Genomic DNA, 24,099 nt, shown 5'->3' on the forward strand with positions numbered 1-24,099 from the left:
TTGATATAACATATAACAAGATGCAATATGGTTATAAAGACTGGCTATGAGTGTAATGTAAAAACGAATACGCTTGGATTAAAATACCCTATACTATTGGGTATATGCGCTAGTGTTAATTGAGTAATTGTATGAACTTGAATAAACCAGTATCTAATATACGCATATTGCTATGTTTTACGCATTATAAGGTATCGCAGCATGTGTCCTGTCTAGGATTATGGTAAACGGGGGTGCCTGGTAGTTCCGTCCCTTTGTGACATTCACACAGTTGCAAAGGGCATGTGCAGCAAGACACCACGGAAACTGAGCAGCACGATTTTAGGAGGAGCCAGCGCCTTTTCCTCTCGTGTTTGTGTTGCTGCTGTCACGGACTCGGGCAGCTTGTTGTGTTAACATGGCGCTTCCCTGTACTCTCTCTCTCTCTCTCTCTCTCTCTCTCTCTCTCTCTTTGTAAGGAGATAAAAAAGAGGTGGGGGAAGCAATTGAAGATGAAACATTTCTTGATGATCAGTTATTATAAAATCCCACAGAACACATACTACTCCCTACCCCCACCGAGACAGCTAGAGTAGACGATCAGACAAGGAGGGGGGTTCGTCCTTTATCAGACGATGATGTTACGAAAGTCAATCTGGCTAACACCAGTAACTAAAAACACAGGCACGTTTGCTGTAAATGTCAACAACATAGCGGTTAAGAGACAATATAACACAAATATCTTTAATACACCAGCAACACGTATGATCCCTTTCCACCCTCTCGCTCTCGAGTATGGAGAACTGAGAGGATAAGAGGCATTCCACGACCTCATTGCATATTTATACATGGAAGGGCGTGGCTTCGCGATTCTGCTCAGCCAATGGCATGGCAACGGCGGGGCGAAGGCGTTTCGATATGTTCGGAAGAGAAGTTCTCTAACAGCGCGAGCCCAGCACTGCTCAGAAAAGACAGATAGAGAATCAGGCGGCTGCAAAGGGTGGCAGTACGACCCTCTTTTGGGGGGGTCTGATTATAACAAAATATATACACACATATATGCATGCCCAGGGCCGCAAGATAGGTCATATGCCGATTGTAGTTATTTTAGCAAACATCTAGACGTATATCTATACATTTCAAAATGCCTATTTTACTTTTCCTGATAGACACGTCCGCTTCTATGAATCAGCGCACTTATTTGGGTACGACGTATCTGGACATTGCTAAAGGCGCGGTTGAGATCTTTATGAAGGTAATCATAATTTTACCCCGACTTTTTCCGCTTACTGTTGTACCTTGTTGGAGTGAAGGATCCCTGTGACACGATCGGTTTAAATGAATGTTTATTGTTTCGTTTTCTTTAACAGCTGCGTGCCCGAGACCCGGCTAGTAGAGGCGACAGGTACATGCTAGTTACATTTGATGATCCACCACACGGCGTAAAGGTAAATAAATACTACTAAATTGTGCTTGTATGTGATTAAAGCGGAAGTGTTTTTCTGACAGTGAGACTCTACTGTCCCTCTGGTTCGTAGCATCGGGTCGGGCGGTCTCCCGGTGACGAAAACGGCTAATTTTTGTTAAAATATCCGCAGACCCGGAGCAGCGCAGCCTCTGAACATGGCGGACATTTTGCTTTTGTGTTGGGAAAGCTCTCGAGCGCTGAGATGGAGGCGGGGAGATTTATTATCCACTGTGACGTATTGCGTGACGTGTTGACGGGCCAGCTCGGCCTGGATTGGACAAGCAGACTGCCCTCTTTCGCGTGCCCTCCACTTGCATCCGCTCTGTGGTTAACCTCGGCGCATTCTTATTGGCCACTGTAGCCTGAGCAAATCAACGTGATTTGATTTGTGAAACGGCCGTCAATAAGCAAATGAGAATATGTTTCTCCCTTGGCCTTGTTTGTTTTTTGGGTTCACTTGGCATTGCACTTTATGAGAGGTGGTTGTGAAAAACAAACAACAACTTCCTTCCCTCTCCACTTGATCAATACATTCACCTCCCTCCCACTCATGTAAAAAAATCCCAAACACAAAATGCCAAACTAGTTATTTATGCCGTAAACTATGTGCTGTTACATCACTGAATAAGTTAACTCAAAAACAAATGAGAAAAGGGTTGAATCCCTGTCATTAACCATGAATATATTCAAGCAAACAGCTAACTTTATTCAGAAAACTAGCTGAATTGTAGCCATCATAATCAACTTGCCTTGAAGTTTTACTTGGTTGTTGTTTTATTTGCATATATTACCATCATTTACATTTATGCATTTGGCAGATGCTTTTATCCAAAGTGACTTATTCCATAGTGAATAACAAGGTGTGCATATTTTTTATCAGTAGCCTATGTGTGTTCTCTGGTTTCAAACCCATGACAAAAGTCCCACACACAAGTCCAATTTTTGTAATAGAATAAATAAATAATAATGCTTTTTAAAAAATAGTCATTTTGGCACTACAACTGCAGTAAATAAGCTTATCACTTGGCAAGAGTCACACACTGGAAGTATTATGTAATTACAACCATTTTAACAAATAAATACACCAATGTTGAATCATCCATGTGTGACACACAGTATGTTGAAACCACCCTAAACTCAAATTTATCCACTGTCCACTAATTCACATTTTTTAAAATGCTAAAGTTCTCCTAATTTGAAGTTATGTTGAATATGGTAATGGGTAATAATGAGTGTTTTTCACTTTGGCACTTACTGACGTGTACATGTTTCACAGCGGTGCCCAGGTCTTTGTCTTCTTTATTTGTAGTTTAACAATGGCAGTGAGAGTAGCTCTACACTTCAGAGGTTCATTAGTATGATAATCTGGCAGGTAGCCAGTCATTCTCCTGGGAAGGTTTTTTACTCCATGCTTCCCCTGCAGTTTTCCCACCCTATTCCTCCTTATCCTGGATAATCTGAGCCTGTCTTCCAAAGTGCCTTGTTGGGTACTATGAACTAAATGGCTCATGTAATACATATGCTTACATATGTATTAAGCCTTTAGGTTGATCGGAATGTGAATGAGTAAGCGGCAAATGCTTTGCATTGTTTCCTTACTATCTCTTTGTTTGACATGCTTATAACTGCTTTCTTACATGGGCTGTTAGCCTTCTTTGAGGTATTCTTTGCTTGCTTGCCCCTCCTATATCTGTTTAAAAAATATTTCTTAACCAGGCAGGGCCTCCTCAGAATTAGCAACCAGACTAACACAGTTCTCGTCAAGAATACACTTGGCAAATACAAGCCGAGCAAGAATTTGGCCTCTGTGTCTGACAGACTGCCTTTTTTATTTCCTGTCAATAATTTATGAGATTTTCAGCAGCTGATCAGTGAACAGTTTCAGTCAGCCTCCAGTTTCCACAAAGCTCTCTTTTCCTGTTTGTGCACTCTCTTGGTGTCTGAGATTCACTCACTTAATTTTAGTCTTAGCCTGGCCATTTTACAAAGTTTACATGTTTTGCCATTTACATTTTTCTTAATCAATTTTTTGGCATGCATGAGCTGGTGTATGGGGACTAGGGCCACCATTATCATTTTATATTGGTAAAACTCTTGTTATCTTTGTTCGGTATTTCTCAGATGTGAGTGCTTTAAGTTTATAATTTTACATTAAATGATTCACAGGTTTCCTAAAATATATGGCCACTTAGACCGCAACACTTTAGATTTGTTGTTTTTGCAATGGTATAGTGACCATATGTAATTGAAGTGTGTCTGACATGTTTTCTTGTAAATTAGGATTTTTATCAGACTCTTGATGGATTATGCCAACAAAGCGGTAGGCCTATCTGAATGGCCTGAAGCCGGGATTAAGTGGATTTGAAGCGGAAGTATTTGATGAACGTATAAAACGCGCAAGAGAGCATTTGGTTAATTTCATTGTCTACATTTTCACAGAGGCGACGTTTAGCGATTTTGCATCTTGTTATTAGAATACAACCAGAAAATACGAAAAAAATTGTATTCAGTATTAAAAAACAGAACAAAATTAAAATTTACTGTAATCCTTTCTTATACTTAAAAAATAGCAGATCTCTTGCTAAATAATACAAAATTCTAATTTTTAATCTAATGATTTAAAGGAGTAGTCCACTTTAAAGATGGGGTCCATTGACTTTTTTTATAGTAGGAAAAAAAATACTATGGTAAGTCAATGGGCCCCATCTTTAAAGTGGACTACTCCTTTAAGGACTTCAGAGTTCAAGTTGTGCTTAGTGCCAATTTAGCAAGGTCACACTAAATACTGACTTTTGCCAGAAGAAGCCATTTTTTTACATTTGTGTAAATATTTTATATAAGTTTTGTTTGTGTCTAAATAAAGAAAATGAAAAGTAAATGGATAGTCATTACAACTTTGCTAAAACAATAAAGCTGGTGGTGACAGGGCTTTTGCAGAATCGTGTATATTATATGTGACGCTGGACCACAAAAGCAGTCATAAAAGGTAAATTTTTCGAAACTTTATGTGTCATCTAAAACCTGAATGAATAAGCTTTCCATTTACGTAATGTTCGGATAGGAGAATATTTGGCAGAGAGACAACTATTTGAAAATCTGGAATCTGAGGGTTCAAAAAATCTAAATATTAAGAAAATTGCCTTTAAAGTTGTCCAAATGAAGTCCTTAGCATCACATATTAATGATGATAAATAAAGTTTTGATATATTTACGATAGGAAATAAAAAAATAACTTTATTATTAACTGTAGAGACAAACTCTTTACTAAATATCCTAATAATTATTTTAAAAGTTATATTGCTACAAATATACCCATGGTACTTATAACTGGTATTGTGATCCAGGGTCACATATATCCAAACACTTCAGCTTAATTTTTTTTAAAGAAGTTTGATAGATTTGTAAACCATTACACACAGGTTTTGTTTAGAAATTACACTATCATACTTGGTTGTCAAGTTAAGTGGAGCAGATCAATAGTTCATGTAAATTGCTAGGGCACTTTATGTGAACTTTATGGGAATTGACTTTATGCTGCAAGTTAAAATGAACCTAAAGCCTAACATCTTTTGTTTGCAGTTGCCACATGGCTTGATCCTTATCTAATGCAACGAAACTCATTCATTTTTGGAGTTCAAATACCTTCCAGGGCCACAGTTATAGTACATATTGCATATTGCATCTGGTTTGTGAACAGTAGCCTTATCTCAGGCATGTTTATCCTGTAGACTGCCACATGACTTATCTTCTTCTGAATCTTGTTAAGGGGGAGTGGCTTTTGTTTCTTCTCGTGACAGATAGGCAGGACCGATATTTCTTTAGTGTAAGTCCACATCAAACCCTTTTCACATGCAGAGGTCATATAACTGCATATATATTGTCTGCCTTGTTGTGCTGTGATTTTAGTTAACTTCTTAACGCTCCATTTGTATTATTTATGCATTTGGCAGATGCTTTTATCCAAAGAGACTTCCAGTGCATTCAGGGTTCATTGGAATCACTAAAGTGTGTTCCTTGGAATCAAACCCTCATGATCTTTACAAATATTTAGATGAAGAACTCAATGTTAATGGAGATCCGTTTGGACCTGTCCTGATCAGTGCTTTGTCTGTTTAACAGCACTCATACCATTTGAGTAACTGGTCTTTATCATCACACAAGACTACAATGATCACCCTGCAAGCCGGCCCAGTGGTTTTGTGTAACCAAGAGCAATTTTATCTATGATCAGCTCAACCTTTAGGCAGCAGTCGAGATTAATACCCAAAACAAGGCAACCTGATCCAGGAATAATACTCAGGCCATAAGGGCAGACGCTCCTGAGAGTATTTAACCTGTGTGTGTTAGTCGTATGAATCCACTCTGGGTCATCACATGCTTTTCTGTTGTGATGATTCCCTGATCACAAGAGCTGGATTTGTATGGCTGCTGCTTCTTCAGATCAGGAGCTTAACAGGGAACAAGTCCTTATCTGTCAGTTTATGTAAAGCACTCATTTGTTCCCACCACCTGTCCTGCGTTTGTAGAGGCGAGACGGGGCCGTGTTTTATGGCATGCTAATTCTGAGACAAAGACGAGATAGATCATTTGCTCCCTTTAAATAATCAGCAGCTTTCTGTTTATCTAACATTGGTAATGTTTGGAGGACATATATGGGTCATACATATTGGCTATACTTGCAAAACGGGACATTTTGGGAATGTTTTCCTTTCCGCTCATTATTAGGAATTTCATTGTATTTCTTTCTCTAAAGAAGGGTTTGATTTTACATATCCTCTCTTAAAGCTACAATTGAGGTATTATGCTTTATCTCTGCTTTTAAGTCCGTGTATCCATATCCCCTACCATCTTCTTCTGCCTCTCCGGGTTAGTGTGTGATTAAAGGAGGGTCTGATTGCAGTCACACTTCTTCAGAGCCAATAAATTGTTAATGCGCAGGGAAAGAAAGACGGATGAGAAAAAACTGAATTACTCGGTTGCTTGAATTATTGAGTGCCAGTTAGAAGATCTCCTGCTTGACAGGTTTCCCCATACATGGATAGAGACATGAACTCTCATGTCCCCTACTGACAAATCTGTGCCTATTTGTTCTGCACAGTGCCCCCCAATTCACACTTACATTTACACACATACACTTTATAGTTAGCCGTCTAAACTAGGACATTCAATAGACTTCTATTGATTCATATATATATATATATACACCTAGTTATAAATACTATAGCTTCACGTTAAAGGTGCATTGTGTAACTTTAAGAATTATCTCTCTGACAGAAATGCAATATAATATACATTACTAAACTATTAGTGATGTAAAAAGACCTTACGTAATAAACTGTATTGTTTTTATTACCTTAAAATGAGCCGTTTTTAACTATATACAACGCGGGTATCCCTACATGGTAGTCGCCATTTTGCACCATGTTGTCATGTTTTTACGGTAGCCCTAAATGGACAAACTTCTCTACAGAGCGCGTTTTGTCACTACCTTTTTTCAGAAGATGACATGTTTGTCCTGTGGTGGCTGCCGTAGGTTCTCTATGCGTTTCGATGCACCACTAGAGGCCGCTAAAAATCTACACAGTGGACCTTTAATAGGCTTTATGCCCAGCTGCACTACTTCCTGAACTTCAGCCAGCTCCTTGTTTCCTGTCTGCCATTATTGGACAAACTGATTAATCCAGGTGTGCCTGACCTCAGTAGTCACAACAACAATAATCAGACACACCTGGATTAATCAGGTTGTCCAATAATGGCAGACAGGAAAAAAAGGAGCTGGCTGAAGTTTAGGAAGTAGTGCAGCTGGGGATATGACTATACACATAATGGGCCCTATCTTGCACCCAGCGCAATTGACTTTGTCAGTGACGCATGTATCATTCGTATTTTGCGCCGGCGCACAGCGGGGTTTTTCCCTCCACAGATGCACGTCAGCAAACTAGGGAATGAACTTGCGCTCCCTGGGCGGTTCAGCGCAAAAAGGAGGCGTGTTGCGGCGCAAACCATCTCTTATGCTATTTTGCAGTTTCAAAAAACAATTGCGCTACTAACCAAAAAAAACTAGTCTAAAGTCAGTGGCGCGTTGCGCGTGGTTCATTATGCTATTTTAAGGGCGCATGCTTGACCATAATGTATAGCGTGCACAACGCGCACACACTTTGCTTATCTAATCTACACAGATGCAACAGTTATTTTTGCAAATCATAAATTGTTACACTTAAAAATATTAATACACGAGATAAGGGGAATCATAGTGGTGAGCATTGTGGTGATAGTTTTTATTTATTCTCATGCAAATAACGATTAAAATATTTTCATAACTTTGTTGTGTGGCTGTATTACGTTTATTTTATGTAAATAATAGTTAAAATGTTTTCATAAGAAACCTTAATGTATATGAACTTGATTTGTAAGAGTACTTTGGGGTTGGACCTTGCTTGCGTTTCTTGGGTCCGATTTCAAAGCCCCCAAACCCTTTCAGCGGTGAAGGTGGACGCAGCGATGTCCTCTGCTGGCGTCAAGTCCTGAGGCAGATCCACCTCCCGTTACACGGCGTGCCCGATTTATGCTGGCGCAACGATGGGGATGCCAGCTGATGAGACAATTGTGGATATTTCCTCTCACGCCTGTTTAACCTACGCTGATTTGGTCGGGTTTCTCCTATCCCCATACAAAACAACTTCTCTGTCTTTGACGTGGGTCTCCTCAGCTGTAAACCGCTCCTGGCGTACGCCTGGTAAATCCGTCATAATAATAGCAACCCGCCATGGAACTTGCGCCCTTGCGTTTAAAGGGAATGTTGGATAGCGTTCTGATTGGTTTATTTGACGTTACGCCCAAACCACACCTATGAATAATGAACCTACTTCAGACCAACCTCTTATTGATTTGCGCCCGGCGCAAGAGTTATTTCTCACGCCGGGAAAATAGCAACAGCGCCCAAGATCCGCCCACAAACTCACTTGCGCGTTGCGCTTCGCACTTGCGTTTCAGATCGTTAAAATAGAGCCCATAGTCATCTTGCATAATGTAAAGAACATGCTGTGAAAATATAACCTTGATATCTTTAATATTGACTGAGTAAAGTCAATGTCAAAGATTGAAAATTGCTTAGTGTGGATTTGCAACGTATGCACGATGATGTAAAGTTCATTTATTCGCACAATTGTTCAGTAAATAATACATAAAGCCAGAATAATTTTTAACATTAGTTTTAGTGAACTATTAACCTCTGTTCTTATCTTGCCATCTGAACTATTGTTTTGTTCACTTTCAGTAAGCAGTACAGTAATAGCTGCATTATTTTGCAGCGAGTAGCAATGTGGGTCAGGGGCAGATGCACACTAACCACATAATGTCTTTTAAAGATAGTACAAGTCAAGCTGTATGAAGCGGATCTGTGCAGCTCTTTATGAGCCTGCCTACATGCACATGCACACATCCAAGTACAAACTGACACAAAAAACAGACATTTAACTAATGCGACTTACGGTGCATTACAAGCTATACAATCAATCAGTATGCATGTTCTCTGGTGCTCAAACCCATTACCCGTCTACCAGACCTACTGCAAAGCTTGTCCTGTGGTCTCTGGCTCTTTTCTGTGTTTTTCACTTTGCTTGTTCTTTCTTTCTCTCTCACTCATTTTGAAGGTAGTGTAGTTGAGTTTATCTCATGCCCCTAAGCTTAATCTGTAGGTTAGTTAATAACTGTTGGTTATTATGTTGTAATACTAGGCCACTTGATCTTGCTAGATATAATGTGACTGACTGACAGGCACTAGAATAGAAAGCCACAAGGATTTGTTGTGTAATAGTATATGTGTGTAAAATTTGATCATGTTTTAATGGTACATGCAGTATGTGGACATAAAACATTTGGATACTAAAGCCATTTAGATTAATCACGATTAATTGTATACAAAGTGAATTTTGTATTTTAATATATGTGTGTGTACTGTGTGTAATTATTTTTATGCATATTTAAACACACACACATACATAACAGAATATTTGTATTTCTATATCCATTTTTTGTTTAGATATAATATAGAATATATAAAAATATAAATAAATATATATACACATGTTTTATAAATACACACATGTGTGTGTGTTTATATATACATAATAATTACACACAGCGCACACTCATATGTTATGCAAAAAAACTCTTTTAAATAGTATGCAATTAATCTTTGCCCAGCGCTAAAAAATTTACATTTTAAGTTGGACCAACTGGTCCAAGGTCAGTTTTGTGAATGTCAGTTCCTTTCAAGTTCACACAGGTGTCCTAAGTAACTACATGTGTAATTCAGCATGTTATATATATAGCAGCACTTTCGAACCCTGTTCCTACATCTGATCCCATTATTTCTCATCTTTTAATGACCTGATGAGTGGATTCAGGTGTGTTTGAATAGGACAAGTTGGAAAATAGTCAAATTTCAATGAGTTTGATAAATAAAACGTGTCAAAATACAAGTGTCTCTTTTTTCATACCATGAAAATCTGACTTTTTCCATGTTTTAGTGCTGTTGTTGGTTCCCCAGTGCTTCTATCAACCTAGATTAACAACCCAGTAACTTAGTATTAGTAAACCATTCTCTGCAAGCATGTGAAAAAATAGGTCTGTGAGATTTGACTCCCCTTGTGATGTCAGAAGGGGATCTTATTATAATAATACCACCTCTTAATCTGCACTATCCAACCACGGCACTGATATTTAGTGTAGAGAGAGAAATTTTGCGATCAGTGTTTGCATTTCATCAGCTCATTAGCATTAAGAAGGACACACCCAATAATGGCACATTTTTGCTCACACCTACAAAGTGTCAATATTAAAGTGCTATAATAAATTATCTATATGCTATTTTTTAGCTAAAACTTTACATACTTACTCCAAATATTTATTTTACATCTTAAAGCTCCCATAACACACGCTGTTTCTGCATATCTGATGTTAATCTGGAGTACCTATAGAGTATATTATATAATTTATATCTCCGAAGAGTCTTTAGTTTTCTTCGATTTATAAAAGACAGATCAGGTCTAGCAATTCTTTCCGATAAGGTATGAAAAAATTCAGAAGGAGGAGTTGCGAGGTGCAGGAGGAGCGAGTCACGAGCCAAGCAACTCTTTATACAACACTGTTTAACTTATGATTCACTACATATTTACATTATATGCAGTTACATGCAGGACTTTTCAATGTCTATAACTCTATTGCTACCCTGGATAAACAAACTATATCCATTGTTGCCATAATGCTGGCTTACTTCTCTTTACATCCAAAAACACACTTTTTCTTTTCTGCCATTGTTAAGTCTTGATATGAAACAAAGCTGTTGCGTGAAGTGATGCCTGTGACTTCTAGCATCCTCAGTTTTTGCTCTCCTGTTGTTTGACGTGTGGGCATGCTTTTCCGGGAAAGTGCCCATAAAAAGAAATGATATGTATGGCTTACACATGATACGTCAGCTGAACCCATATTTAAAAAAAATCAGAATCTTGTACGAACCCTGGTAAAGTGCATTCGGAACAGAAATACTCAGTAACACGTCCAACTGCTTTTTTTGACACTTCGCCTATGTTTAGCATGAGGAAATCAACTCTTAAACTGTGTTAATAAGTCAGAATGCCTGAAATACCATTGATCCCCCCCCCTTTTAAAACGTCTTGTGAAATGTCCAATTTTACTGTAAATTTATGTGTACTGCTTTTTCAATTTCAGATCCTTAAACTTTATCTTGTGTAAATAGTTATGTGTGTTTCACATAAAACTAAGATTAAGAAAATTAAGAAAATGGTTTTAACCATGGTTTTACTAAAAAAAAACTTACGACCAAATAAAACCCATAGTTAAATCATGCATTTTTACCACAATAAAACCATGGTTAATTTTCATAAGGGCTATATCCTTCTTTAAAATAAGTGCCACATCTATACTTGATGTTTGGCTATACATTTTTATGTATATAGTATTTGATTGTATTTGAGTGACTTACATTAATATTTCCATTATTGCATATAGGTATTTTTCACATCATCTGTGTGTTTGTGTGTGTTTTGATGTATATGGTAGGCGGGTTGGAAAGAGAATCATGCAACATTCATGAGTGAGCTGAAGAACCTGCAAGCGTCTGGATTGTCTACACTGGGTCACGCTCTCCGTGCTGCCTTCGACCTGCTTAATCTCAACAGATTAGTCTCTGGCATCGACAACTATGGCCAGGTAATAATGACATTACTCAATAAATTACCTATATATTAACAACAGTTTTTCTGTATTCAACTTTCAGTATACTTGCACATTTACATAGCAAATATGTTTAAGTAAGGGATAATCCACGTCTAGCCATGCATTAATAGCACATAAATCCATGCAATTACATTCTGTGCAAGTTTTCTATACGGAAAAGTATCTGGATAAAGGCTATTGCTTAAAAATAACCATATCACAGCTCATCTAAAATCTGCCAGATGGCAATGAGAGTGACCCAGCTAACATATGGGAAAATATTTGTAGTCCAAAGCCTGATGCTGCCCATGCTTCAAGAAACATCATCCATTTTGTAAAGCTTTGTAGTGGAGATGTTTTCAACAACAGTAACAGTGCTTCATAACAAAAGACCAATGTCATCTTCATGTATTATTATTTAGATCACTGTATACAAAATCCAAATTTTTTATTTATTTGTAATTCATAATGGTTAAGTTTATATACAGATTCTGTCTGTAAAGTCTATAAGAACAGGCTGGATTACCTAAAATAGCAGACAGGGAGTGTGGGATAATAACCCTTAGGTTAGGCAGTGTGTTAATATTGAGTGAAAGTCAGGGTGAGTAACTCAGTGCTGACCCCTGCAGAACAGATAGAGAGATGCGTCTTGTGTCATACATCCAAATATGAAAATTCTCTTACTGGCCCTCATGCCATCCTACAGTAGATGTATATGGTGACATACAGATTTGCACGTTGATAACGTTGAATCTCATTGGTTCTTGCATGATATGACGACTTGTCATATGTCATATGTTTTTTCACAAGACATGCAAGAACCAATGAGATTCGACATTACTGACGTGCTACAACTAAAGAAAGGAGGCCATAGACATCCGGGGTGGCGTGGGGGTGAGTAAATTAAAAGAGATTTTTCATATTTGAGTGAACTGTTCCTTTATTACATGCGCACTGTGTGTGTAGGTGATAAATCAACATGTGTCCAATTATTATTTTTTGTATATTCAATACCTGTAACATATTTTCAGCAGAATAGGGCAAAATCATTTTTATCAGATATTTGCACCCCGCTGTATATTAGAGATTATAGTAGTTGGTGGTTTCTGAAACAGTGTTCCTCTGTTTTAGGGTCGCAACCCTTTCTTTTTGGAGCCATCAGTCATTATTACGATTACAGATGGAAACAAACTGACGCACAGCTCTGGGGTCGCTGAGGAGGTGAGAGACACATGCCAATGAATGTTCCTCAGTTTTGAGTGAAGAGTCTTTAGGAAGTGTGTGTGGTCTAATCCCCTTCTCCTCCTCCATCAGCTACACCTGCCACTGAATTCTCCATTGCCGGGCAGTGAGTTGACTAAGGAGCCGTTTCGCTGGGACCAGCGACTATTCGCCCTGGTGCTTCGTATGCCGGGTCTGGCTGTGCCCGACAGTGAGCAGCTGGGCAGTGTGCCCACTGACGAGTCTGCTATCACTCAGATGTGTGAGGTCACTGGAGGTATATACAGAGCTCACTTCAATAATCTTAAGCGTCCGTCAATTATAAAGTTTGAACCAGAAAGAATATTTCACTTTAGACAATTTTTAAAACATGAATAATTGCTATTTTCTGACTAAGCATGAAGTTAAGAACCTGGTTGGGACAGCATCTAAAACACAAAATATAATGGTGACTAGCTAAATTTTTAATGTTTATAATTTTTCAGCTGTATCTTTTTCTCTCTCTACAAGGCCGTTCTTACTGTGTAAGGACACAACGGATGCTAAACCAGTGTCTTGAGTCTCTCGTCCAGAAGGTTTTAAGTGGAGTTGTAATACACTTTGAGAAAAGCGGTCCAGATCCACCTGCAATAGGTGAAGGTGGGTGCAAGAATATGGTGCATATAGATATTATGATGATAATGTGAATAAATGCAAGCTTTGTTCATATATCGAATGTAATAAATACACTAGGATTTTAACAAATGACTTAACATTGTCTTCATGCAGATGGTTTGGTTGATCCAGCCCGTCCTCTGACCACCTTCAGTCCACAACCCTGGCACAGCTGCCACAAGCTCATTTATGTCCGACCCAACCCCAAGACGGGGGTACCTGTGGGTCACTGGCCAATCCCAGAATCCTTCTGGCCGGACCAGAACTCTCCCAATTTGGTAAATTATAATAATCATTCAAAGTAGACTCATCATGAGCCAGGTTTTATGCCACCGACACGGTTGGTTTTGTTTGACTGCACAACCAATTTCAACTTAAATGTCATTGAACTTATATTTCTGTGCATTAAAAAATTGAAAAGTACCAGGTTGCAAAGAGTTTGGATATGTGTATAAGTATCAGCAGAGAGTAGATGAAGCAATTCATCAGCCAAAGGTAATGACCTCTGAAAACTAAAGGATCACTTTCATGCTCCAGCATTGCTAATGAATGGGGATGAAGATGAGGGGGCTGAAAGGAGATAAAGAGGTGGTAACATGAGAAAAAGCCTCACTGTCCTGAGGTTTCCCACCCCGTCGCTGTCTATTCTTTCTTGAACAAGTGCACTGTAGAGACAGCAGTTGGTGCTGTGCCAAAGTGCCACAGCTCGGCTCAGCTTGTGGGCACTGCGAGAGCGATTGGCACCAGAATAGAGCTGATGCAGTCTTAACAGAGCTTTAGCGCTTATCGCTTGCCTCTTAACGTACGGTCATTTTCCCTTTTCATTTCCTTCTTGACATCTCGGGTATCATGTCAATATTGCCAATCGGTGGCACAGTGGGCACAGATATGGTTAAGAGCACACATACGCCTTTACGTAACTGTTAAATAATTTTCACATCTCATATGTTACCAACACTGTTTCTTTGGTGTATTTAGTATTCACTCATATCTGTCGTGGGAATGAACAGCTTGTCTTGTCATGTGCCAGAAACACATGGGTCATCATCCAGTCGCTCTGTGATCACAGGATAAACTGTAATCTAACTGATATATATCCCTTTAAAAACCCCATTGTAGAGGATTTCTGTGTAATGACACATCTTTTCTCTCTTTAGCCACCTCGTTCTGCCCATCCTGTGGTGAGGTTTTCCTGTGTCGACTGTGAGCCGATGGTTATCGACAAATTGCCTTTTGACAAATACGAGCTGGAGCCTTCGCCGCTCACACAATACATCCTAGAGAGGAAATCTCCTCACATGTGCTGGCAGGTGGGAGAGTTTTTCACACAACCTATAATCTGTTATATCTGATCTGTATTTAGCTTGCAAACCATCTACAGCTGTCAGACTGCATGATGGTTACAGCACAGTGAAATATGTCACGGTGCTGCTACGAAAAGAGGAGAAAGAAACAGTGGGCGTTTAGCTTTTCCTATTAACTGGAATGTAGGAGTTCAAATGCAAAACCTTCTAAGTGCATCTGACATGTTTTCTTTTAAATTAGCATTTTTTACCAGGCTCTTATTTTATTAGTTAGTAATTGAAATGGCTTCACAAATGTCACTTTGGTCATTTCGTTGGTATTAAACAACTTGAAGGTCTTTCGCTGCAAAAGTGCACTTTTAAAAAAGTCTCTTCACTGTCCTTTCTGAATTAAGGTAAAAGGCTCAAAAATTCGGTCAGTATCCTGATACATTCAATATTCGGTAAACCCCCTTTTACCCGGTAAACAACTCAAATTGGTCTTCTGTGCACTAAGTGCACACTAGGATCCCTTAGTGCACTTAGTTGCTGAAAAATCGCTGTGGCGTTTAAAGGATGAGTTCACTTTCATAAGAAAAATTTCTGATAATTTACTCAGCCCCATGTCATCCAAGATGTTTATGTCTTTCTTTCTTCAGTCAAAAAGAAAATAAGTTTTTGGAGAAAAACATGATTTTTCTCTATATAGTGGACTTCAATTGACCCCAATGGTTTGAAGGTACAAATTGCAGTTTCAATGTAGCTTCAAAGGGCTCATCGATCCCAACTGAGGAATAAGGGTGTTATCTAACAATACGATCATCATTTTCTCCAAAAAAGTACTTTTTAACCACAACTTCTTATCTTGCACTAGCCCTGGGTTGCGCGTCTGCACTTACGTATTACATAATCACGTCGAAAGGTCACGCATGAGGTATGCAAACGCACAAGTACTGTCCTACTGAAAAATCCAGCTAAGACCACCATAAGCTGGTAGCTGGTTTTAGCTGGTTTAAGGTGGTTTGCGCTGGTCCTCCCAGCCTGAGAAAGCTGGTCATGATGGTCGGCCAGCTGGTCTTCCAGCCTGACCAGCTAAGTCCAGCTAGACCAGCTTAAAACGTGACCAAAACATAGCTAGAACAGCTTGCTACACCAGCAAAACCAGCTTCCTACATCAGCAAAACCAGCTAAAACCAAGATGGAGACCAGCTAAAACCAGCTCACCATCTTATGCTGGTCTTAGCTAGATTTTTCAGTAGGGGCATGGACCATTTTAAACAATAAACTGGCACAAAGACATTAATTAGTATCATTCCACATAAAACATCTTCTGAATGCTCGTCCTTCTCCACACTTGTAAGCACTGGACGTGATTTCATAATATCCAGCAGCCATATCAGCCCCATAGCCCAAGTAGGGTTGAGCCTGGTCAGTACATGATTGGGAGACCTTCTTGGAAAACCAGGTTGCTGCTGGTAGAGGCGTTAGTGAGACCAGCAAGGGGTGTTCACCCTGTGGTCTGTGTGGGTCCTAACACCCCAGTATAGTGATGGGGATACTATAATGTCATAAAGCACCGTCCTTTGGATGAGACGTTAAAACCGAGGTCCTGGCTCATTGTGGACATTAAAAATCCCAGGATGTCTTTCAATAAAAGAGTGGGGGTGTGTCCCAGCATCCTGGCCAAACTTGCCTATTGGCCTACTAATCATCCCCTCATATACTGATTGGTGATATTACTCTGTCTTCTCTCCACTAATAAGCTGGTGTGTAGTGGGCGTCCTGGCACAATATGGCTGCCGTCACATCATCCAGGTGTTTGCCTCACATTGGTAGTGGTTGAAAAGATTCCCCTTTTCATATGTAAAGCACTTTGAGTGCTGCAAAAAGTGCTATATAAATGTAACAAATTATTTAAATAAACAAATTGATATGTAAAGTCGCACGCGCATCACAAGGCTAGTGCAAGACAAGAACTTAAAGAGATACTTCACCGATTTAGCATTCAGCTTTGTATCTGTAGAAACCCGGCAGTATTACTGAATGACCATGTTTCCCTCCCTCATTTCCCCCTGAGAGGAGAGATATCTGCATTTTGGTTCTGCAAAAAAGTCCTCCGATGATGTAATATGACGATTTTTGCATCATCGGAGGACTTTTTTGCAGAACCAAAATGCAGATATCTCTCCTCTCAGGGGGAAATGATGGAGGGAAACATGGTCATTCAGTAATACTGCCGGTTTTCTACAGATACAAAGCTGAATGCTAAATCGGTGAAGTATCCCTTTAAGTATATTTAAAAAAAAATGAAATATTTATAAAAATACTTTTTTGGCAAAAATTACCATCGTTTTGCCAGATAAGACCTTTTTGCCTCGGATGGGATCGTTTAGAGCCCTTTGAAGCTGCAATGAAACTACACTTTGGAACTTCAAACCATTGGGGTCAATTATATAAAGAAAAATTCTGGAATGTTTTCCTCAAAAACCGAATTCCTTTTTGACTGAAGAAAGAAAGACATAAACATCTTGGATGACATGGGGGTGAGTAAATTATTATTAGTAAATTTTCCCATGAACTTGTACTAATAAAAGGATTCTGCCAAAAAAACTGTATTTCTGAATGGCTTGAGGCTGGGATGAATTAAAGCGTATTTGATGAATGTATAATACGTGGCGAGAGCATTCGGTCAATAACATTATATCATTTTTAGCTGCTTTTGCATCTGAACACTTCATATGTATTTCCATATAAACTATAAATACCTGAATTAGTAACCTTTAGCAAAATGTTTTTCTTTCAAGATCATAATCTTTACAAACACATAAACGTTTTGTCACAGTTACAAAGCAACATGGTTACTCGCTGGGGAATATATAATGCAGATAAATGGTAGATCAATAATAAACAACTTGTACATTTATAGGCCAATTTAGAGACAATTATAGCACACCGGTCTCTAAGGAACCCTCTTCCATACCGAATGAGTTTTGTCTCTGAGAAACAGTGTATTATGAGATGAATGATCTCAGGAGATGGTAAACAGTATTTAACTTCTCTCCCCTGTCACCCAGGTGTTTGTGAACTGCAGCGGTAAACACAGTGAACTTGCCCATCCATTCGGTTACCTGAAAGCCAGCACTACGCTCACCTGTGTCAACCTTTTCGTCATGCCTTACAACTTTCCTGTTCTTTTGCCGCTCCTCGGTAAGTTCTAACTTAAGTTTTTAAAATACTGCAAAAATATGATTTTCTCTAATGAATGCATTTCAGAGCTACACTATAATGCAGTGCATACTTATCATCTCGTTTTCCCCTTACAGATGATTTGTTTAAAGTGCACAAGCTTAAGCCAAACCTCAAGTGGCGACAGGCTTTTGAAATGTATCTGAAGTCCATGCCACCTTACTTTCTCTTGGTGAGATGTTCTTGCTTACCCACTTTCACAAATGGGGCGATGTATCATTCTGGATATTAGATAAATCAAGGGTCACTTGTAATCTGACCTTTTATGAGTTACATTTGTTTTATAATTTGATATCAATCTAATTATGAGACTTTGAGCATCAAAGAATGATCACTCATTGATTTCAATCCTTGATATGATCTTAATTGTTATTAAAGATATCAAGATGAAATTTTTACAGAATGTTATTTACATTTATGTAGAAAACAGAAATCACAGACTGCGTCACGTATGTGCCGATTTATGCTGAGTGCGTCCTCATTATCATCTCTTTTTGTCTTTGTCTGATTGCAGCCTCTCAAGAAGGCGCTGAGGATGATGGGAGCCCCGAATCTCATCTCTGACAACATGGACTGTGGCCTAAGCTACAGTGTCATTTCCTACCTTAAAAAGCTCAGTCAACAGGTGAGTTAAGCTCCTCGTCACAATTCAGTGCATGAAAATTAACTACGTCCATGTAGTCCCAAGGCAAATGTAAACTGCTGTTTGACAATTTTAAATAGATTGGGTGCAAGGATGCATGATGAAATGTTTCAAGCTCATTTTAATAAAGCAAGCAAAAAAAAAAAAATTGAGTGCAAATGCATTTACTTGAAACAATTAGGAGTAATATATCTCCCATCTGTTCTGTAAAGGAGTGATTCAGGATTTTAAACCAGGTTTTTATTTACCTTTGCAGGCAAAGATCGAATCCGACCGTTTAATTGTGTCTGTCGGAAAAAAGCCTCCACCTGAAACTGGCATCAAGGTGAAGAACCACTCAAGTGCCCTGTCTCTGGCACACCGCCGGGATTTTAAGCAGCTCCTGCAGGGCATCACGGGCGAGGTTCCCCTCCGACTCATCGAAATGAATTTCAAAGAGTTTGCTGGTTTCCAGATTGCACTGCTCAACAAGGTACACATTATAAATCTCATATTATTGCCTCCCTAAGATGAATCACTTTATTGTTTTCCTCACTTTCTGTTGCATGATAATGTTACAATAATAAGCCACACGTTATATTAAGAGTCCTGGAAGTAAATTTTGAGAGGGACAAGTGACACGTCACAGTGGCACTGTATGACCGATATATCATGTGACTTAAAACACTTAGGAGGAAACAAACAATTGTAATATGTTATTTTAAACCCATCTAAGTAGTCATCTACTGTTCCCCCCTCCAAACTAGAATCCCCAGTGAATTTCTTTCATTTCAAGCCCAGTACATTAGACATGAAAATCTGACTTTTTCCACGTTTAAAGGACAAGTTCGGTATTTTACACTTAAAGCCCTGTTTTCAGATTGTTTATGATAAAATAGAACGGTTTTGACTGAAATTTGGACATATGATGCTGGCCCGAGAATTTTCGGGTGTTTCTTGTATCACCTCCCACCTCTACAATGGCTATATAGGTGCACTGGAACAATCCTTCCTAAAATGCATTAAACTTTCATTTACAAAGACGTGAAACTCACCGAGTGGTCAGGGGTGTTCACTGATATGCTCACACAAAAATCGATGCAAAATATGCGTTCCAAAAGTTTTTATCGTAGTTTTTTCCAACTCCATTGACTTGTATTAGATGTGCTGTGAGGTACGGTATTACTCTTCCACCGGGAACGTTGTTTGTATTCTTGTAATTGGCAATGGCGGATTAGCGCCACCACCTGGGCTTGAGTGTCTATTATTCAAGCTCTAAGCGGAAGAATGTACGGGTGTGAGGCATTCTGAAAAATAGGTCCACAAGTTTACAACGAATGCTAAAACACCTGTTGGAAAGCATCTTTTGCAGCGATTTTTGTGTGAGAATATCAGTGAACACCCCTGACCACTCAGTGAGTTTCACGTCTTTGTAAACGAAAGTTTCATGCATTTTAGGAAGGATTGTTCCTGTGCACCATTAAACCCATTGTAGAGGTGGGAGGTGATACAAGAAACACCCGAAAAGTCAAAACCGTTGTATTTCATCAAAAACAATCTGAAAACAAGGCTTTAAGTGTAAAATACCGAACTTGTCCTTTAAGTGCTATAATTGGGTCCCCAGTGCTTCTATCAATCTAAAAAATGTGAAACAGCAAAACCCAGTAACTTAGTTTTGATAAACCATTCTCTGCAAGCGTGTGAAAAAATAGCTCATTGAAATTTGGCTCCCCTTGTGATGTCAGAAGGGGATTATACCGCCTCTTAATCTGCACTATCCAACCACGACACTGCCATTTAGTGCAGAGATCACCTCATTTACATTTGAAAGGAAACACCCCAAAACATTTTGCTCACACCTTCAAAGTGGCAATTTTAACATGCTGAAATAAATGATCTATATTGTATTTGGAGCTAAAACTTCACATACATACCCACACCAAAGATTTATTTGACATCTTAAAAAAGTCTTATGTAATGTTTTCTTTAATAGTTAAAAAATGTAATAATATGACCTAATAATCCTTATTTTCCAGGATTTAAAGCCTCAGGCCTTTCGGAATGCGTATGATATTTCACGACGGAATCTTCTTGATCAAGTGACCCGAATGCGGTCCAACCTTTTGAAGACAACGCAAAAGCTAATTAGAGGCCAAGATGATGGTAATTTAAGCAAAGGCACAAATGTATTTTTAAAATGTCCTATATTTATAAAAACATCATATAGGTTAACAACCATATGGCATAAGTCACAAGAAAAACTATTTCTTTAATTAATAAAAGGACAACAAGACTTATTTTATTAACATTTTATCAAAAATCTTTGACTGTAATATGTCAATGCATTACTGCATTATTCCACTGTTGCCGTATTCCATAGATTCCTTACACAGTATTCCAGTGGCGCAGATGGGAAACTATCAAGAATATCTGAAGATGATGCCATCGCCTCTGCGTGAGATTGATACGGATCAGCCCAAACGACTGCACACGTTTGGCAACCCGTTCAAACAGGACAAGAAGGTACTTGTGTTTGTTAAACATTGTTTTCACTGTACGACACTTGGTTTTACTGTGGTAAGCCTACATCTGTTAGACATGACTCACTTGTATGCTACTTTGTTGTTTAACAACAGGGAATGATGATCGACGAAGCAGATGAGTTTGTAGCAGGTCCACAGAATAAGAAGCGAGGGAACACGGGCGATCCGAACTCGGGGGCGGCCCTAAAGAGGCGAAGGAGCATGTCCCCTCTGCTGCGCCGGCCTCAAACACCTCCCATAATAACAAATCATGTACTGGGCAAGGGCCCTACAGGGACCCAGGGCCAGCAAGGAATCGTCAAGCCAATTCCACTCCATAAAGGTGAGCGTTGAATCAAAATGAGCCAAGGTTTAATCATATTTGACCCAGACTGTGTGCTTGTAGTCTGAATGAGCCTCTTGAGTTGATTATTCAAATAAATCACCCAGAAAGACTCCCAAACATTTTGGGATTTTGCATTCAGTCCATTAATATATCCTCATGTGTTTTCCCATACAGGAACAGAGGGGAACAGTGTAGTGAGCACAGAAAGTAACGGAGAGCAAGTGCCGGTCGGGGAGGCCGGAGACGGGTGGCCAGAAGGAGTGGATGGCGTTGAAGGTCTTGTACCTCCAGAGGAGAGGGAAGAGGAGGAGTCACCAGATGTTGGTGAGGAGAGAATGGGCTTGGAGAACTGTGTGGATGAGAGACCCCCTGATCACTTACCGAACTGTGAGGACCTGAGTCCTCCAAGCCTAGAGGAGGCGATGGAGGGCAACGAATGTGACACTCCGACACAGGGCACGATCCTTATGATTCCCCTGGAGGGCAGTAATGCTGAGCTGCGTACTCGAGTCATGAAAGAGGTCCGCAAGCCTGGTCGCAGTGAGTATTATAATTACAAAACATTAATTTCTAGGTACTAATTTAAAGGGGGTGTGCATCTAAATTGCTTATTTTTTTGTTCAGATTATGAGGCAATATTCAGATTACTGGAGGAGGTCAAAGGACCAGCATCAGTTCAGAGGTACTTCATTCATCATGCCATCAAAGAGGCAGCCAGGTAAGAGCATCTCTTCATGTACGGAGGATCTTTGAACACTTTAACTAGTCAAAGTAAGCTTAAGCTCGCTCTCTCCCTGACTCAGGTTTAAGAAACGTGTGCTGATCCAGCAGCTTGAGACCGCTCTGGAGGAGATCGAAGACAGACAGGTGATGCCTGCACAGCTCAACAACGTCCACAGCAGATAGTGAGACACTCAATGGAGAGAAACAAGAGAAGCAGCGTGGCCGCGCCAGCCGAGCACCCGGGTTTGTTTGCTTTAAGATGAGCTGTAGTGAGGAAGAGTAGGAAATATGACCACATTTTGGTCCAGAGTTTGGTACGGTGCTCACAATGGAGGGAGGTATTCAAGGTTTGACAGTGAATCACTGTCAATTCCCAGGAGATGGCCTGAAGAAGACCATCATTAAACTATAAAAGACTAAGCACACTCCAGAAAAGCCAAGCCTCTCACACTGTGTAAAATTACAGGGTTATCCAAGGCAGAGGTCAGTATCTGTTATGCGAAGCAATGTTTGTAGATTTTGTCTGTCTGATGTTTTTGGCATCGAAAAGAGTGTGGAAAATCTCTGTCGGATTTGTGTTTGCATGAAATGCCCACAAACCAATGGGTTCAACAGCATAGTTGGACCTTTAAAGCCGTCTGGAGAACTACACTATAATAGCAATAACAATCATTGGTATGCCAATATAAAATGTTCCCCCCAAACACATGCAGTTTTTCTAGTTACATATCTGTCATCCAGTCAGATCTTTATGAAGGTCTTTGTGAATTTGTGGATACAGTGTGAAATCTTAACTGGCCTGTTCTTGTATACTGTATGTGGTGATATGTAATGTCACATAGATTAGTGTCACCCAGATACATTTTTCAACATGCAGTGTCCTGCAAGCAATAGTGTCTAATGAAAATTGTCACACCCACCATGAACGAAAAATAATTTTCACACTATTAAAGATGCAGTGCATGATTTTTGAAAAACACTTGAAAAGGGAGTCGCACACTTGTGGCCAATCAGCAGTAAGGTGTGTATCTACTAAACGACATCGTTGCCTGGGTTGCGTATGTGTGGGGCCGGTCTATCAACAGAAGGTCCAGATTCTATTGGGGAAGGGGCGTGTTTGTTTAAGTGATTTCAAATATCAACATTGGCTTTCAGAGATCATGCACCCCGCCTTTAAGAAATGTCATCGATTGAGGGAAACCTTGGTCAACTGGTCAAAAGCAGCATTTTGATTCTGTCCAATATCTGATCATGATGTATTAGCAAGCAATGCACCTGCCCATCCGAGGCAGACGTTACAAGACTCTGTTTCATTTCACAGATGTACGTTACATTAGTAACCCCATTTTTTGTTTGTTTTTAAAAACAGATGTATACTACTTTTTAATGTTCATAAATAATATAGATTATTTTTGGAAGGTATTCCTACATAAAATATTTTAAGAATTGTATAAAACATTTTGTAAGCTAATGTTATATAGAAAAGTTTTATGATTTTTTAATGAAAAGTATAAAAAATAAAAATGACAAATGATGATTTGTATACATTGTTGTGTTTTTGTACACATTTGATTTGAAATGTAGTCGTTATACTTTTGTTTAAGTATAGACGTTATATTCACAACAACCGGAAACGTAACTACACAATTTGTACATTAAGAAATTTGCATATAAATGCATAATAATTACCAATTAAAGATGCACCAATTTATTGGTCATTAATTGGTATTGGTCGATAAAGCACTTTTTACAAACCATGGCTATCGACTGATTAAAAACAGCCAATAGTCAATTAC

The 24,099-nt window shown here is 39.2% G+C and overlaps 1 protein-coding gene across 2 annotated transcripts; it reads left to right on the forward strand.

The window, feature by feature from the left end:
* Positions 1-936: 936 nt before the first annotated feature.
* Positions 937-23,840, forward strand: ints6l (integrator complex subunit 6 like). 2 transcript variants are annotated; one of them, XM_065271843.2, is made up of 18 exons: positions 937-1,234; positions 1,350-1,427; positions 11,531-11,680; positions 12,818-12,907; positions 13,001-13,184; positions 13,418-13,546; positions 13,676-13,839; positions 14,719-14,871; positions 17,919-18,051; positions 18,168-18,262; positions 18,605-18,715; positions 18,990-19,205; positions 20,749-20,875; positions 21,093-21,235; positions 21,349-21,577; positions 21,755-22,120; positions 22,205-22,298; positions 22,384-23,840. In XM_065271843.2, the coding sequence occupies exons 1-18, from the start codon at positions 1,124-1,126 to the stop codon at positions 22,484-22,486; spliced, it is 2,676 nt and encodes an 891-aa protein (XP_065127915.2). In that variant the 5' UTR covers positions 937-1,123; the 3' UTR covers positions 22,487-23,840. The 2 variants fall into 2 exon arrangements, with proteins under 2 accessions (XP_065127915.2, XP_065127917.1); XM_065271845.2 differs by lacking the exons at positions 12,818-12,907; positions 13,001-13,184; positions 13,418-13,546; ... (10 more) ...; positions 22,205-22,298; positions 22,384-23,840 and adding an exon at positions 12,497-12,581.
* Positions 23,841-24,099: the final 259 nt, after the last annotated feature.

Source organism: Paramisgurnus dabryanus, chromosome 16 (genome assembly GCF_030506205.2).
Source record: "Paramisgurnus dabryanus chromosome 16, PD_genome_1.1, whole genome shotgun sequence".
In the NCBI taxonomy this organism is placed as follows: domain Eukaryota; kingdom Metazoa; phylum Chordata; class Actinopteri; order Cypriniformes; family Cobitidae; genus Paramisgurnus; species Paramisgurnus dabryanus.